At 52.0% G+C, this 15,194-nt stretch overlaps 4 protein-coding genes across 4 annotated transcripts; 2 read left to right on the forward strand and 2 right to left on the reverse strand.

Moving 5' to 3' along the window:
• Nucleotides 1-1,329: 1,329 nt before the first annotated feature.
• CLAFUR5_20117 (uncharacterized protein) lies at nt 1,330-2,064 on the forward strand (the record flags this gene model as incomplete). The annotated part of the gene is made up of 1 exon (XM_059462954.1): nt 1,330-2,064. One exon carries the CDS (start codon nt 1,330-1,332, stop codon nt 2,062-2,064), a length of 735 nt encoding a protein of 244 aa, XP_059318847.1.
• A 333-nt stretch (nt 2,065-2,397) lies between these two features.
• Nucleotides 2,398-5,376, reverse strand: CLAFUR5_00196 (Exosome complex exonuclease dis3; the record flags this gene model as incomplete). The annotated part of the gene is made up of 1 exon (XM_047899344.1): nt 2,398-5,376. The coding sequence occupies one exon, from the start codon at nt 5,374-5,376 to the stop codon at nt 2,398-2,400; it is 2,979 nt and encodes a 992-aa protein (XP_047755619.1).
• A 259-nt stretch (nt 5,377-5,635) lies between these two features.
• CLAFUR5_00197 (uncharacterized protein) lies at nt 5,636-7,062 on the forward strand (the record flags this gene model as incomplete). The annotated part of the gene is made up of 2 exons (XM_047899345.1): nt 5,636-5,706; nt 5,763-7,062. The coding sequence occupies 2 exons, from the start codon at nt 5,636-5,638 to the stop codon at nt 7,060-7,062; spliced, it is 1,371 nt and encodes a 456-aa protein (XP_047755620.1).
• A 666-nt stretch (nt 7,063-7,728) lies between these two features.
• CLAFUR5_00198 (uncharacterized protein) lies at nt 7,729-8,118 on the reverse strand (the record flags this gene model as incomplete). Its single annotated transcript, XM_047899346.1, has 1 exon — nt 7,729-8,118. One exon carries the CDS (start codon nt 8,116-8,118, stop codon nt 7,729-7,731), a length of 390 nt encoding a protein of 129 aa, XP_047756329.1.
• Nucleotides 8,119-15,194: the final 7,076 nt, after the last annotated feature.

Raw genomic sequence — 15,194 nt, forward strand, 5'->3', positions numbered from 1 at the left:
ATAGGGCTTAAAGTACACAAAACCTCGAAGTTTCGTTTACGTCTAAACCTCGGAAAGGGGACACCCTAACGAGACATACTAGATAGACACTACCTAGTAGTGCCGTGTTCTGACTTTCATATAGCACGGAAATGGAACAAACAAACAAACTACTTCGGAAGGAGGCGGAAGTGGCTATCGAAGATGGGGTGGCTAATAAGGATAATCCACCTCCGTAAGGTGGCCACTGAAGAGAAATTTCGTTCTAAAGAATCAATCGAGGTCGAGCGGCGTTCGGCGATCTGCGGAGACTCGTTTGTGATGTCAAGATGTGTTGCTGCCTCAGGCTCGCAGTTCGCAAGGCAAACCTCACCTCGTCGCCTCCACCTTTCACAACATCATGCGCATAGCCACGGTCTGGGGCCAGCTAAGCCGATCTCTCTGGTATGGACGTGTGTGATCTCGTTGCGATATCGGCAGCAGTAAGATGTGAGCGTGACCACAACCTGCAGCCATTGCGGCCCATTGACAGGCGACAGGCTGTGCTGACGTGCAGAAGATGATGACAACCAACCAGCAAGCACGCGGCGAATCTGATGGCTCCCGGGCTCCTCTGCCGACGCACTACGGCGAGATGGCATCCTTTTCCGACTGACAGTACGCCCGGCCACTGCAGGACGATGCTGTGGCAGCGCCGCCCGGTCTTGCCATCCACCTTTCTGACTTCTGTCACCTCGGATTGCCAGCTACTGCAGCATAAGGCGACCAATGGCCCATCTCCTCTCCACCACTAGCCTCCAGGTCTGGCGCACAGAATAACTTAGAGCTCCGCAAGTAGGCGCTACGATCTGTACCCCGCCAACTGTGCAGCATGTCCGCAGCAGCGCGAACGCTTCACACACCAGTCAATCAAGTCGTGTGCTCACGACTTGCTATGCTCTTTGCTGACATCTTACGGAACACGGAAACGCAATTGCAGACGCTCAGCCTCTCTGTTACCGGTCGGTGTCCACATGTGTTTTCCGAGCTCATCCCTGCCGTATGATGCAAACAGTCCTAGAGCTGTCTGGGCTTGACACGTCTCAACGTGCAACGCGCGACGATAAGTAGGCGCTTCTTTGCCGGCAGCAGATGTTTCTGTTCTCCCGCTTCTTTACCACTCCAAACATTCCATTATCGACATATCTTTCGCAAGTGCCAGAGCACCTACTCACCTGTTTAGTCCTGGATTTCAGCGCGGCGCCTGGGAGGTGTATTGCTTCTACAGCTTGAGTACCATTATCATTTACGGTATGTCTCACAGCTACCACACTTCAATGTCATATGTCTGACACGCCACAGGTACCTCGAATGGCTCACCAGCGTAACGACCCGACCGACATGTACAACTTATACGACAACAACGACAGCCACGATGACCAGGAGCATCATGATCAGACTATGAACCAGACAGCTACCGATAGCGACCCAACCAGACCACCTCAGCTTAATCTTGGCAACACAGGCTGTCACTGTAACTGTGGCTGCCTCTGCTCCTCCACCGACGATGATGGCGACGGCCACAACCAGGGAGTCCAGTCCGCTATCGACTCCATCTGCAGTGGCCACGAAGGATCTCACTACGCCGCATCCGAGCTCGGCGACGACCACATCAATGGGCAAGAGGGAGATGAACACATGATCGAGGCTGGGGACCTTGGACCTGTTTCTTGCAGGACCATCATACGTGCGCTGGCCAGACAGCGTCGCTGCACCTGCCGTGGCAACAACATCGAGCAAGACGCATACACGGCATACCATACGCCGATGGACTCTGGTATGATGTCTCCAAACTCCATGCTTGTTAATCCTTCAGACTCCACCGGCCAGAGCATGACTTCGTCGCAAGTCCTGAGCGTCCCGTCACGAAGCTCGTCTGTCATCTTTGGCATCGGCGGAGCTTGCGCTCATGACGCCTTCATGGACCGTTTCACTGTGCTCTACCAGCCGCCGAGACTTACACCAGACATCACGATCCCGATGACGCTGGATCTCACTGCTGTTGACCTCGAGATGGGCATTCCCAGAGACGCAGACTTCTGGTGACGGGACAATCGACCATGCGTACCGGGAACTGTTTCAGGGCAACTCGAAGGTCAGTGCTAGATGCCTAGCGAAAGAGATGATCGCGCAACAACACGAATCTTATGGCATGTATCAAGAGCCGATGATATTTTCACGTATTTGGGACGATCATGTGCTAGCAACCATTGTGCAATTGCTCCACCGGGGGTTATGATTGACGACGTTCTGTACGATAGCGGCCGAGTTTGTTGACTAGGAAGCTGGTCATGGTGCATCTTCAACACAGCCTTACACGCATCTTGCCCGTTGCATTCTGACGTCTGTTTTGAAGTGTCGATTCACACAGCGATGCTCTCACACCAAGTTGAGCTTGATCTTCCTCTTCCCTGTACTCTCCTCCGCCTCGTCACTGATGCGGACCTTGACCTTCTCGAACAGCTCGACCTTCCTGTTCCCCTTCTCAGTTGTGATATCCAGCGAGTAATCCTCACCATCAAAGAAACCCTCTGGCTCTTTCTCGCCCTCGCTTGCCAAGTCTTTCAGCCTAATGAGACCCTCAATCCCAAATCGTGGCACAAACACCACGAAGCCATTGCTGAAAATCCTCATGATAAAGCCGTCCTCCTCCATGACCCTTCCCTTCAGCGCCTGGCCGACGTAGTACTCTACGCTAGCGCGACCGGCCATTTGTGCGTTGCGGTGCCGAACGTTGATGTTCTTACATACTCCCTCGAGCTTGCTTCGTGATTGGAGACTGGGGTCGAGGGGTTCGTATTCGATTGCTGCCGCGAGCTGTCTGTGTGCTTCAAGGTCTGCATATCGTCTGATGGGACTGGTGAAATGCGTGTAGATCTCTGACGCGAGACCGTAATGACGGAAATCGGGGTACGCTTGCGTACCGCTGCAGAAGTACTCGGCGCTCATCATACATCGCGTGGCGAGGATGCGGACGAGGGTGTTGAAGAAAGGATCTTCTGCGTCCGTGCAGGTATCGAGACTGTCTGCGAGGGCTTTCGAAGAGTCTGTGCGGAGCTCGAGGTTCTTCTTGACTTTGAGCTGGTTGCTGAGTTCTTCGAAGTTGTTCTTTGGTGGCGCGGCGTGGCGTCGGAGGAGTGCTGTTTGAGGGAATGCGGCGTAGTTCTTGCCGGCGACTGAGATGTTGGCGAGTAACATGAACTCTTCGACGAGCTGGTTTGTTTCGAGTAGTTGTTTGGTCTTTACGTCGACCGGGTCGGATGTCTCGCTTTCGGTCTCGACTCGGACTTCTGGACTGGCAAGGTTGAGAGCGCCGGCAGCCATACGCTTCGCACGGAGCTTCTTCGACAGCATCATGAGATGCCGCATGCCTTTGGTCAAATCGTCATGTTGTGACTTGTCGTCAATGCGAAGTTGTGCTTGTTCATAGCTGAATGCTTCGCGACTCTTGATGACGCTCTTTGTGAAGGAAGCGTTGACAATGTCGGCATTCTGATCAAGTTCCCACAGCACACTGAAAGCATACCTCTCGACGTATGGCTTGAGTGAGCAGAGGTCTGTTCCTAGCAACATCGGCAGCATGTCTATGCGCTTGTCCACAAGGTAGACTGTCGTGCCACGTAGTGATGCTTCTTTGTCCATAGCATTGTTCGGCTTGACGAAGTGCGATACATCGGCAATGTGGACACCCACCTCAAAGTTACCATTAGGTAGCTGCTTCGCGTGAAGGGCGTCATCGATATCGACACAGCCAGGCGGGTCAATGGAGCAGATGAGCTGATCCCTGAGATCCCGTCTACCTCGCCATCCTGGATCTGATGTGTCTGCGGGCACTTTCCAGTCGTGACCTTCGGACGGCAGACAGTCAAGAACGGACTTGGGAAACGGTCTGTACTGTACGTCCCACTCCAGCAGCAGAGCTTCCGTCTCTGCGCCCTTCGTCTCGAGGTCACCGAGACTGCGAATGAAGTGCCCAACAGGATACCTTGACTCGCGGTCCCATGAATCGATTGTCACTAGCACACGCTTTCCAAGCAAGTCGCCGGCTTGTCGAGTGCGCACTCTGATCTTTGGTATGCGTTTGTCCATCGGGATTAGGAAGACGGTCTGCTGTGCTCGACTCTGCTTGGCACCCGATCTGACAGAGTCTTTATCGATGTGACCCACATACTGCCGCCAGTTGCGCTTCACAGCACCAACCACACGAGCAGTCGGCTGAGGTTTGCCTTCTGCGACCTTGCCGTGTGCACGCTTGACTTCTTCCCGCAAAGCTTTGCGCTCCTTCTCGGTGACGATGCCTTCCGCAGACTCTTCATCATTGTCAGCGTTCTCATTCTTGCCGACATCTTCTTCCTCGATGACCTTTGTAGAGGGGGCTTTCCATTGATCCTTCGGTAATACCTCCAGCACAACGATATCGCCAGAAACGGCTCGATTGCTGTTCTCGCGGCCCTGTATAATCAGTGACTTGTCGAAAGCTGGAACATGTACTGTGCCCTCCAGATAGTTATATGGCGAAACATTGAAGATGCCTTGATGCAAGTTGCCGGCTTTGATGCCAGTAAGCATTGCTGACATAGACATGTAGTCCGGGTACAGCAATTCTGCTCTTGCATCTCGACTCGCCCGCTGGTCACGACTTGACGCCACCATGTCGAGCAGTCGATCTGCGTCTGGCAAGGAAGAGACGTAGTCATGCAGGTTTGCAGCAACAATGCCTTCTGCTTTTGACTTTCGGGTATTCTCCTTGTCATCGGTGAGCATGACGATAGCTGGGCATCGTGCACTCTTTCTTGCCTTCACGGCTAGCTCGAGATGCTTTGCGTACCAGGCACATGCCTTGCGGACAGCACGATCGTTTCGGTCATTGATGGACTCGCCAGCCTCTCTCGTGACATACGTCTCAAGCCGGAAGTCGTTGAAGAAGACATAGAATCTCTTGCCGTCGTTCTTGGTCAACGCGATGAGGCGGTGATAAAGTGGCAAAGACCTGTTCTTAACCTCTTCCAGAACAGTCTGCAAGACAATGACATCTCTGACTGTGTCGTCCGCCTCGAAGAGATCCATTGCCGTAAGAAAGGCATTTGTATCAGGAATCAAATAGTGGCCTTGCGGAAAGTCCTTCGTGCCAGCTGGGGTAAGCGAGAGAACGAAAGGCTCCGTCTTTCCGTGAAAGCCGGTCGGGGCGATGTCGATACATGCTGAGCAGAGCTGGCTTGAGCACGGGATGTCCTGTCGGAGGTATAGCTCGCGTACAACTTTCTGTACTTTGCCCGATTTCAGTGTTCGCAGATACGTCTTGCTGCTCAGCGTTGTCGTCGACGAGGTAGACGCATATGAGCGCTTCAGCGAAGTCATCCTGGACGATGGCTTGTGAGCTGAGCTCGATGGCTTGTGATTGGGTTGTTTGTGGTTGATGTTTGTGATAGAGACCGAGACTTTGATGCCAAGCGATCGGCAGGTCTCGGCTAGATCCGGCCAGGGTCTATCGTGGCGACTGTGGCTGAGGCAGGCACGACTCCGCATCCCGCCGTCATCTCTTGAACACAACATCAACCTCGACGACAAGGACCACCATTGCAGTATCGTGCTTAGGGTGAACTAAGCTCACAGCATCATGCCGCCCATACAGGGCATGATGCATTTGTACAGCCATTTGGCCCGGCTGGCAAATGTCAAGGCCTTGAGGTCAGCATCACCACCCTCCGCTGCTATAGACATCACATCTGACTCGGTTGCAATAGTGCGGCCTTGAAGAAGGGCCTCAAGACTGTTGACGCCCACATCACACAGGCTACTCAGACATCAAAGGCAGCGCTCGAGCCTGTCCTTGTACGCAACACCCCCAAGCAACCCCTCCACCCACTTGCCCGCATCCGCCAAAGCCAATCCCGATGGTACTCGACCACCCGCAAGTCGATCGATAGCACTTTCCGCAACTTCACTACCTCCGCCGCCGGCAAGTCCGGCGTCAAGTACGACCGCGCCTCCTTCCCGAAGAGCAACATCGGCAGTTTCGTTCGATCATCGTCCAGACGAGCACCCTTCGCTTCGACCCTCCGACCAAACTTGACCGGCGGTGCACTCGGCAGGACAGCAGGAGGATACTCTTCAGGCGGAGCTGGAGGAGCAAGATACTTGTCCCACTCGCCGGCAGCTCAAGCTCAAGTCGTGCAGAATGTGTCGCAGGCAGTCAGGGCGTTCTTCATCTCCGGTCAGAAGGCGCAATTCGATGGAGTGACACAACACGGCGAGAAGAGGTTCAAGGCAGTCTCAGCACTGCAGGAAGAGACGGGTCGCAAGATGCGTGATCTACCAAGGGCTACACCTGGCTCGTGGATTGACTTATCTGTCAACCCGACCATTACGGCATTGACCTCGCTCAGCTCCGTGGCTGGCTTTTCCAGCGAGAATGTTCAGGCTAACCACCTGAACACGGATGGGCTTCTTGACGTTCTGTCTGTCGACTTCTCGCGTGCGCTTAAGGATCTCGCAGCAGTGCTTAACGATCTGAAGCGCTTGTCGGTGCTTGGCGATCTACCCATCACATACGAAGGCTCTAATCTACGGATACACTTCTCGGGCTGCGATGCAGAGTCGGTCGAGCAGTTGTGCGAGGAGCTGAACGTCCAGCGAGGAACAGTAGTCCAGGACGAGGACTTCGATGCCTTTGCCGGCACTGAGGTCGCTCTCCTCTTCCCCTTTGCTCCGAGCAACGGCGGGTCTATCATGGAAGAATCGTGTTACGAAGCCGACCTCTTCGAGAAAGCCAAGCCCTTGATGGCTACACAACGACACGTCATAAGTCTCGACGACATGCTCTCGTGCACGCAATCGCCAGCCTACTCCACCCAGTCCGACACTGGTTTCGAGGACATGCTTGATGGGGAACAGATGCAGAACCCCTGGCTGTCAAGTCCGTCAGGATACCAATCCGTTGGCTCGGGCAGTATCTACGGCAGTGATAAGCACAGCCCGCTCGAGTACCAGGGATTCGAGGGGATATACAAGTTCATCGAAGAGCTGGACTCTGTGAGGAGGTGATTGTGCTGTGTTGTGATGGTTATGGCAAGGCGTTGGATGGACATGGTTCTTGGCAAGTAAGCTACTACGAGGCTGAAGAATGATATCCCCACTCTCATTTGTTGGAGAAGACGGATTGAATTGAGAATTAGATGACACAGTACGATGCTCATAGGTAACGGAAAGAAGAACTGTTGAATCTATGTCCCATTCATTGACGTTTCTCATATCCGGCCAGTCTACGCTCAGATTGTACTGATTCTAGCCATCGCTCCTGATATTTGCAGGTTGGTGACATTCTCACGTCCCGTGTAGACGAGTGCGATCGGTACTGTCTGCCATACCCGTTCCACAACGAGACTTTACGATGGACTGAGTTCACGAGCGGCGTGGACTCGGAGAAGAGAGAAGCTTGCTGAGGTTCGTGCTAGATACCCTCCGAGTGCAGAGCACGGCGACGGGTGGACGAGTATCGACTGTCGGTGGAGTGGGTGCCACAAATTTCGAGTCCCCTGCTTGCTGATGTCAGGTTCATTTGTGTCGTTCGGACGAGTAAAGGACATCACAGACAGACTTTTACCAGTAGTGACTGTGGTGATTGTGAGCGTGGATGCTGAGTGTGGGTGCCGTCCCTGTTCAGAGACAGTCACCCGACTCGGCATATTCTGGAAAGCTCTTTGGATAAGCTCAACCTTGCTCCAGTGCTTGCAGGATCCTCCTGCCCTCCTGTTGGTAGTGCTGATCGTCTGGCTTCTCCTTGAGCACCTCTTTCGCCAGGGCAATCATGTCCATTCGACGTGCTTTACGCTGCTGTTCTTCCCAGTAATACTCATGAGCTGGTACCGCTGGATGGTAGTTGAAGTCGATGTTGCTGCCTTTCTTAGTGGTAGCCTTCTTCCGGTTGATCCAACGCGTGAGGCGATTGCGCTCAGGAATTCCGTATACGATGTGGATCTGCATCAGCTGGGTGCTAGTATTTGAGGCCAACACATCAAGCTCATGCTGGTCGAGCTTGTTGAGGAAGGTGACGATGTGGGCGAAGTCGAAATTCTGCACTTTGGTGTGGATGTCCAGCATCGTGAGCGCGAGGTGTGTGACCTCCTGGTGCACTTGCTTGTTGACCAGTGCTAGCGACGATAGCTTTTTGGGCAACGTCAAGTACTGCTGCCATGTCGTGGCAGACCTGACTTGCTTGGCAAGCAGTCGCGATGATCTTTCAAGTCTAGGACTTCTGCGGAGCTTGATGACCTCTCCTTGGAAGACCTTCTCGTAGATGTTGTTGCGCAGCTCAGCGGCGAGATCGAGTAGTCGAAATGACCGTGTTGGTGGTGAAGTGATGGTCTTGGGATCTTGTGTGGTGATTTGTGATATCTCAGAATGCTTGCGCTTGCGATGCGCCATGGCTAGAGTGGGTGTCGGGTGCTTTGTGAGGTGGTGTGTGTTCAAATAGAGTGTGGTGTTGCTGTGAGAAGTCAAGAAGCAGGAGTGGAATCTGTCTTAGAACGCTAGCATAAACACCTAGTGCACTCGGCTTCCTCGATCGTCGCGTTCAACCGCGACGTTTCAAACAAAACAGTATATTAGGCAATAACGAAGCGCTTAACGTGCTTCACCACCGAGCGGGCCACACCACCGAGCGGGGCACTTTTGCCAAGAACTGTACCACTTCCACTTTGATTGCGACGGTATCTTAACACGACGACATCCTATAGAATCGTTACTAGGAGGACAATTCCTCTTTAGATTCTTCGCTATCTAGCGAATCTACTTAATAGGTACGTACGTTATGCCCCGACTCGCTATATCGCTTATAGCGTTATAGCCTTAGTACTAGCCGAATACTATCTAGCGACTCTCTACTCACTTCCTACCTCCTAGTATCCTCTAGAGGTATCAATTACGACGCCTTATCGAAGGTTAGAGAGCCTCTAGACTAAATGTACTTACGCTTTCGTACTTTCCGCTATATAAGGGCCTCGTTAGACTTACGTAGCTTACTAATCTCGCTTTATATAAGAGCTATCTAATACGCTATCTCTCTACTCCCTCTCTATTACCCTATTAAACGACCTTCTTCTTTCTACTACGCCTTTCTGAACCCGTAACCACGGTCTAAGACGTAATGACACCTATTATAAACCCTATCTCGTCGAAGTTATAGGTGTCCTAGTTAAGGATACTATATTTCTCCTTTATATTACGTATAAGTAAGAACTACCTCTTAATAACGTCTAGATCTTCTATTAGGGCTCGCTAACGATCGTATCTACGTATTATACGAACCTTTAGCTTACGATACCGCCTAATAAACCTGTCTATCCAATTGAGACTAGCGGGCTTAAGACCTTTCTCTTATAGTAATAAATCGGCTATTGCTCGTATACTAGCCTTTAATAGCGGGAAACCTCTAAGATCTGGCTCGAGTATAGTAATATATATAATATACTTTACTACCGGGCGGACTATACTACTAAGCGGGCTACTTTTACTAAGAACTATACTACTTCTATAGATATAGCTATATAACTATTAAGATATAGCATCTTAAGGGGAATTGTTAAATAGGTACGAGTTACGTAGTAGTAGAAGACGGTAGGTTATACGAAAGACGAAGAAGGACCTAATAGGATAGCGTATATCTATATATAGTATCGCTAGTGTTAGTATAGGTAGATACTAGGTGTCTAGATGTTTACTAGCCTATAGGCTAGTAAACCCTAGTTACGTAATCTAGTTATATAACATACCTATACCTATATACTTGACCTACGGCCTATATATTCTCAATACTCCTACTTAGGCTATATAGTCTCCTATAATCCCTTTACGTAAGCTAGAGCTACCTTATAAAGTTTTAGAACTACTGGCTATCAAGGGGCTTTATTAACCTATTAATAGCTATGTCCTTTATATAGTAGTAGTCTACTATAATCTTCTTCTACTACTAGAGATGTCTAATATAGTTATATATAACATCAATATGCTTTGACCTTTTATATATATAGGCATCTTTAATAAGTGTTAAAGCGGCTTAGTTATTACCTATAAGCTTAACTAGCCTTAGCTCGTCAACAGTGCCCTTACTTACCCTTATACTCGGCTAGAAAGAGCTCTTTCCTACTAGTTCTAGGCACCCTATTTCCCTAAGGACAGTAGCAAGAAATTGTAACTACTTTGCGGCTACGTTTATAGCTATAAACTTAGCTTCTATTATTAATGTTATAATAGACTTCTACTTCCTACTTATCTAGGACATAGGTGATCTATAAAGAAACTATACGTATCCTAGAGTTGAGACTCTATCCACTTTGTCTATAGCGTAGTTAGAGTCCGAGTATCCCTAGAGATTGCCCCCTCCCTTTCTATATATAGGACCTAGGTCTAGGTACGACCGTAGGTATCGGGAGAGCTTCTTTAAAGCCTTTATATACTACTACGAGGGATTAGCAATATATAACCTAATTCTTCTAAGGGGGAATGCTAAGTCTAGCCTTGTTATTGTTATTAGCTACATCTAGGTACTATTATAGCTCTGGTAATCCTGTTTGTTACACCTCTTATCTATAGGAGCCGTAGGTACTAAATGCTCGTAGCTCTCTATAGGTGAGTAGGTTAGCGTAGCCTTCTCTCTAGCTATATTTATCTTAGCTGAGTGTCAGGGCGAGAGCCTGGCCTGTGAGATGCAAGGGTGAAAGCGAGAATGCAGGTGCGAAGTGCAGATGCAAAAGGGTATGGTATGATTGCTACACAAAACAAAAGACGAAGGAAGCAAGAGAGGCCTGGGGAAGGCCAGATATTTATACGCGACCCTCGCGAGTGCGTGTCCCCGCATCAACAGGGCTAACCCGTGCGAAGCCGCGCTCAGCAGCTTTGCTCAAAACCTCATTCCAACCTGCCCTACGTTCCGAGTCTTCCACGTGCTTCTTCCAGGGTCCAGCGCAGTCGCGGGTGCTCGCGGGAGTGCCGTGAGTCACACAGTCACGAGCCGAAGTGAATCTGTCAAGGTTTGGTAGAGGGGTGAATTTGGAGGGCTGGGTCCCGTAGTGAATGTTGCGGGGTATGTGATTCTTGGCGCTCACACACCAAGCTGGACTGTCACTTCTTGACGACTTCTGAGCACTCTGAGGCTCTTCTGTCCCCACCTTCTGTACTCTCTGTGGGGAGACCATGACAGTAGCCCCCCCGAACAAAGCTGAGTTCCTACGAAGCCGTAGTAGTTCCACATATCGAGGATGTTCAGCTTCAGTACCAGGCCTAGGCCTGATGTCATGGTCGATACACCATTGGTAAGCCCCGTCGAAGAGCTCAGATTCGAAGAGCCTGCCGATGTTGACTTCTGGGCCGTCTGCGCGGGCGTGGTATTCTTCGATTGCTTGACGATTGAAGATGATATGTTGGATAGGTTCCCATGAGGTATCCCACTCAGGGCAACCTTGCCATTCGACTTCATACTTGATCGGCGGTAGTCCTTCAACGTCGTTGGGCTCTACGCGGATTCCCCGGATCTTGCGGACGGCATAGTCGTCAGAAGGTAGGTTAACAGGCTCGTCGACTTCTACTTCATCGGGAGGACCTGGCATGTCTTGGTTTTGGTTCGGAAATGGGTCCTCAGCCGACGGCCGAAGGCGTACGGGATGGAAGACGTCGTGGATCTTTATGTTCGCAGGAAGAGCTAGACGGTAGGCGTGTGAACTGATACGCTCGGTGATCTCAAAAGGACCTAGGTTCTTCCAGTTCAGCTTCTTGGAGGGGCGGTCTGTCTTGATGTTCTTGGAGTTGAGGTAGACCATATCGCCTACTTGGTAGTCGGGAGCTGGCTGGCGACGACGATTGGCTTGATCCTCGTAGATTGCTTGTGCGTACACCATCTCGTCGTGAACTTCTTCATAGATCTGTGAGAGCATAGTAGCGAACTCGTCTGCTGCTTGCTCGTTTGCGTCTTCGGTAGGCGGGAGAGGTTCTTCTGGTTCCATGCCTGTACGAGGGTGGTAACCTCTCGTAGTATAGAAGGGAGAGTAGCCAGTAGTCTCCGAGTCCCAGTTACGAGTAGCGAACTCCACCGCAGGGATATGCTGAGGCCAATCCTTCTGGTGGTAGTCGACGAAGCAACGAAGGACCTGCTCGAGGATAGCGTTCGTAATTTCGGTCTGGCCGTCGGTCTGTGGCTGAAAACTGGTCGAGAGGTTATGCTTGATGCCTAGGATAGCACACAGACGCTTCCAGAAGTGCGAGATGAACTGGGTGCCTCTGTCAGAGGTGATGCTATCCGGGAGGCCTTGAAAGCGCCAGACGAATTCGTAGAACAAGCGAGCAGTCTCCTTTGCGGTCATGCTCCAGCACGGGATCATGTACCGGTCCTTGGAGTGACGGTCCACGATCACTAGAAGGGCCTTTGCTTTCACGCCGCTGAAGGTCTTGCCGTGAGGAAGATCGGTGATAAAGTCCATAGTGATGTGCTTCCACGGACGATCAGGAGCCGGGAGAGGGTGCAAGAGACCGTGGGGACGGTGGCGGTTAGCTTTGGCTCTTCGGCAAGCAGCGCAGTTCAGCACGTAGCGGCGGACGTCCTTCCAGGAATGCGGCCACCAGTAATACCTAGCGAGGAGCTTGTGGGTCTTGGCTACGCCTGGGTGACCCCCAGAGGCGGAGTCGTGGATGATTTGAAGAATCTCAGCTCGGATATTAGAGCCTTCGGGCTGCGGTACGTAAAGCTTCTTACGGAAGTAGACGACACCTCCCTGGAGCTCGCACTCGGACAGCGAGAAGCCCGGGAATGTCCTCGCGCCAGATTCAAGGGCCTGAACTAACTCTTGGGCGTCTATGTCGGCATCGTACGCTGTTCGTACTCGTGCCATGATGCCTTCGGGCTGCTCCTCATTATCAAACCCCTCAAAGTCTGATTCGGATGAGCCGTCGGTCGTTACTGAGCCCTCTTCATCGTCGTTCAAGTCCTCAGCGTCCGAGGCGTATTCTTCAGGCTCGGATTCATCGTCACTCTCGTCAAGGTAGGCAGGAGCGAGCACGAGAGTAGCAAAGGAAGCGGCGAGCGTAGGCTGGCCGTTCGATAGGTACTCTCGAAGCTCGGAAGAGAGGTTGTGCTCTTTGATGACTTGTTGCCCTGCGATTTGCCGGCCCCCTCTTCGATCAACTGGAGAGTCACCAGGGCGGCGGGTAAGGGCGTCGGCCATCGAGTTGGCCTTGCCGGGCGTGTACGAGATCACGAAGTTGAACCGGGAGAGGAACTCGCTCCAGCGGGCCTGGCGACGATTGAGCAGCTTGCTCTTCATAAAGTAGACGAGGTTCTTATGGTCGGAGCTTACTTGGACGGGCATAGCAGAGCCTTCGAGCTCGGGGCGCCACTCTTCGAAAGCTTTGACGATGGCGAGAAGCTCCTTGTCGTAGATCTCGTAGTTACACTCCGTGGCGGTCATCTTCTTGGAGAGGAAGGCGACAGGTAACCAGGGGGATTCAGGCGAGCGGCGTTGTAGCAGGACACCGCCCACCACGCCGTCGGATGCGTCGGTCTCTACACGGGTCTCCAGTTCGAAATGGAAGTGCTGTAGAAGCGGGTTCTCAACAAACTTCGCTTTGAGCAAGTCAAAAGCCTCCTGGCATTCGTCGGTCCAGGCGAACTTCTCACCCTTGCGCGTGAGCTTCGTCAAAGGGCGTACCACGCCCGAAAATGCGTGGATGAAGCGGCGGTAGAAGTTGGCAAAGCCTAGGAAACCCTGGACCTCTTTGACGTTCGTAGGAGCATCCCATTCGACGATAGCGTCGATCTTCTCTTGGTCCATCTTGATGCCGTCTGCGGTAATGATCAAACCAAGGAACTTGACTTCGGTCTTCTCAAACTCGCACTTGTCGATGTCGAGCTGCAAGCCGGCGTCTGCGAGCTTCTGAAGGACCTTACAGACGTGCTCGCGGTGCTCCTCCTTGGTCTCGCTGTAGACTAGGATGTCGTCGATGTAGGCAGTGCAGAACTGATCGAGGAACTCCTGAAGGATGTCGTTAATGAAGTTCTGGAAGGTACTAGGCCCGTTACAAACGCCGAAGGGCATAACGAGCGACTCGAACAGCCCGTAGCGAGTACGGAAGGCTGTGAGATACTCGTGTCCTTCTGCCATTCGTAACTTGTTGAACGCAGCGATGACATCGAGCTTGGTGAAGTACTTGGCCTTAGAGAGGCGCTCGAGCGTCTCCTGAATCAACGGTATTGGGTAGCGGTTCTTCTTTGTAACAGCGTTCAAGCCTCGGTAGTCTACGCAGAAGCGTAGACCACCGCCGGGCTTCTTGACGAACATGACGGGACTGCCAGCGCTGGAACGGCTCGCTCGAATGAACCCCTTCTTTAGGTTCTCTTCGAGGTATCTCTTGAGGACGATAAGCTCTTCTCGGGACATGGAATATAACGGTCCGAACGGTGTCTCTGCACCTTCTTCTAGCTCAATCTTGTGGTCGTGAGGGCGATGAGGAGGCAGCTCGTCTGCGGCTTTAGCATCGAATACGTGGAGGATGTGGTGTGCCCAAGGAGGGACCTTCGTAGCAGGGTCGGTAGGTGTACGCTTCTTGTCGAGCTTCTCGAGGGCGATGTCGATATCGCGGAGAGAGGCGGCGAAGACTTGAGCTTTGGGCTGCTTAGCAGCAGTGGTGAAGGCAGCGGCGTTCACCTGGAAGATCTTGGTATACTCAGGACCGCGCTGAGGCGGCGGAGAAGGCGGAGGTGCCGGAGGAACTTCTGGAGGGAAGCTGACAGTAAGGGAAGTCCAGTCGATGATAGGTCGGTGTCGTCTGAACCAGGGGAGGCCGAGGATAAACTTCTGATGCGGTAGGGACGTAAGGAAGCTGGTGATCGACATACGCTTGCCTCCGAGGGTGATTGACGTGTGTACAACATGAGTAATCTTACCAGTGGTAGTCTCCGTGCCGTCAAAGAGTTCAAGGGTGCGAGGGTACTTCAGTTCCTGGGGTTCGAGGTTGAGAGAGGTCGCGAGTTTATAGTCCATAAAAGACTCGCCTAGTGCGCCAGTGTCCATGAGAGTGAGATTGGAAGAAGAGAGTTTCTTTGAGCCGATATTTACATTCGTGACGAACGGTTTGCAAGCGTGGTCCTTGCCCGTCTCGTCGTACAGGTCTAGCTGTGCTGTATTGATCCT

The sequence above is a fragment of the Fulvia fulva genome, chromosome 1 (assembly GCF_020509005.1).
Source record: "Fulvia fulva chromosome 1, complete sequence".
In the NCBI taxonomy this organism is placed as follows: Eukaryota; Fungi; Ascomycota; class Dothideomycetes; order Mycosphaerellales; family Mycosphaerellaceae; genus Fulvia; species Fulvia fulva.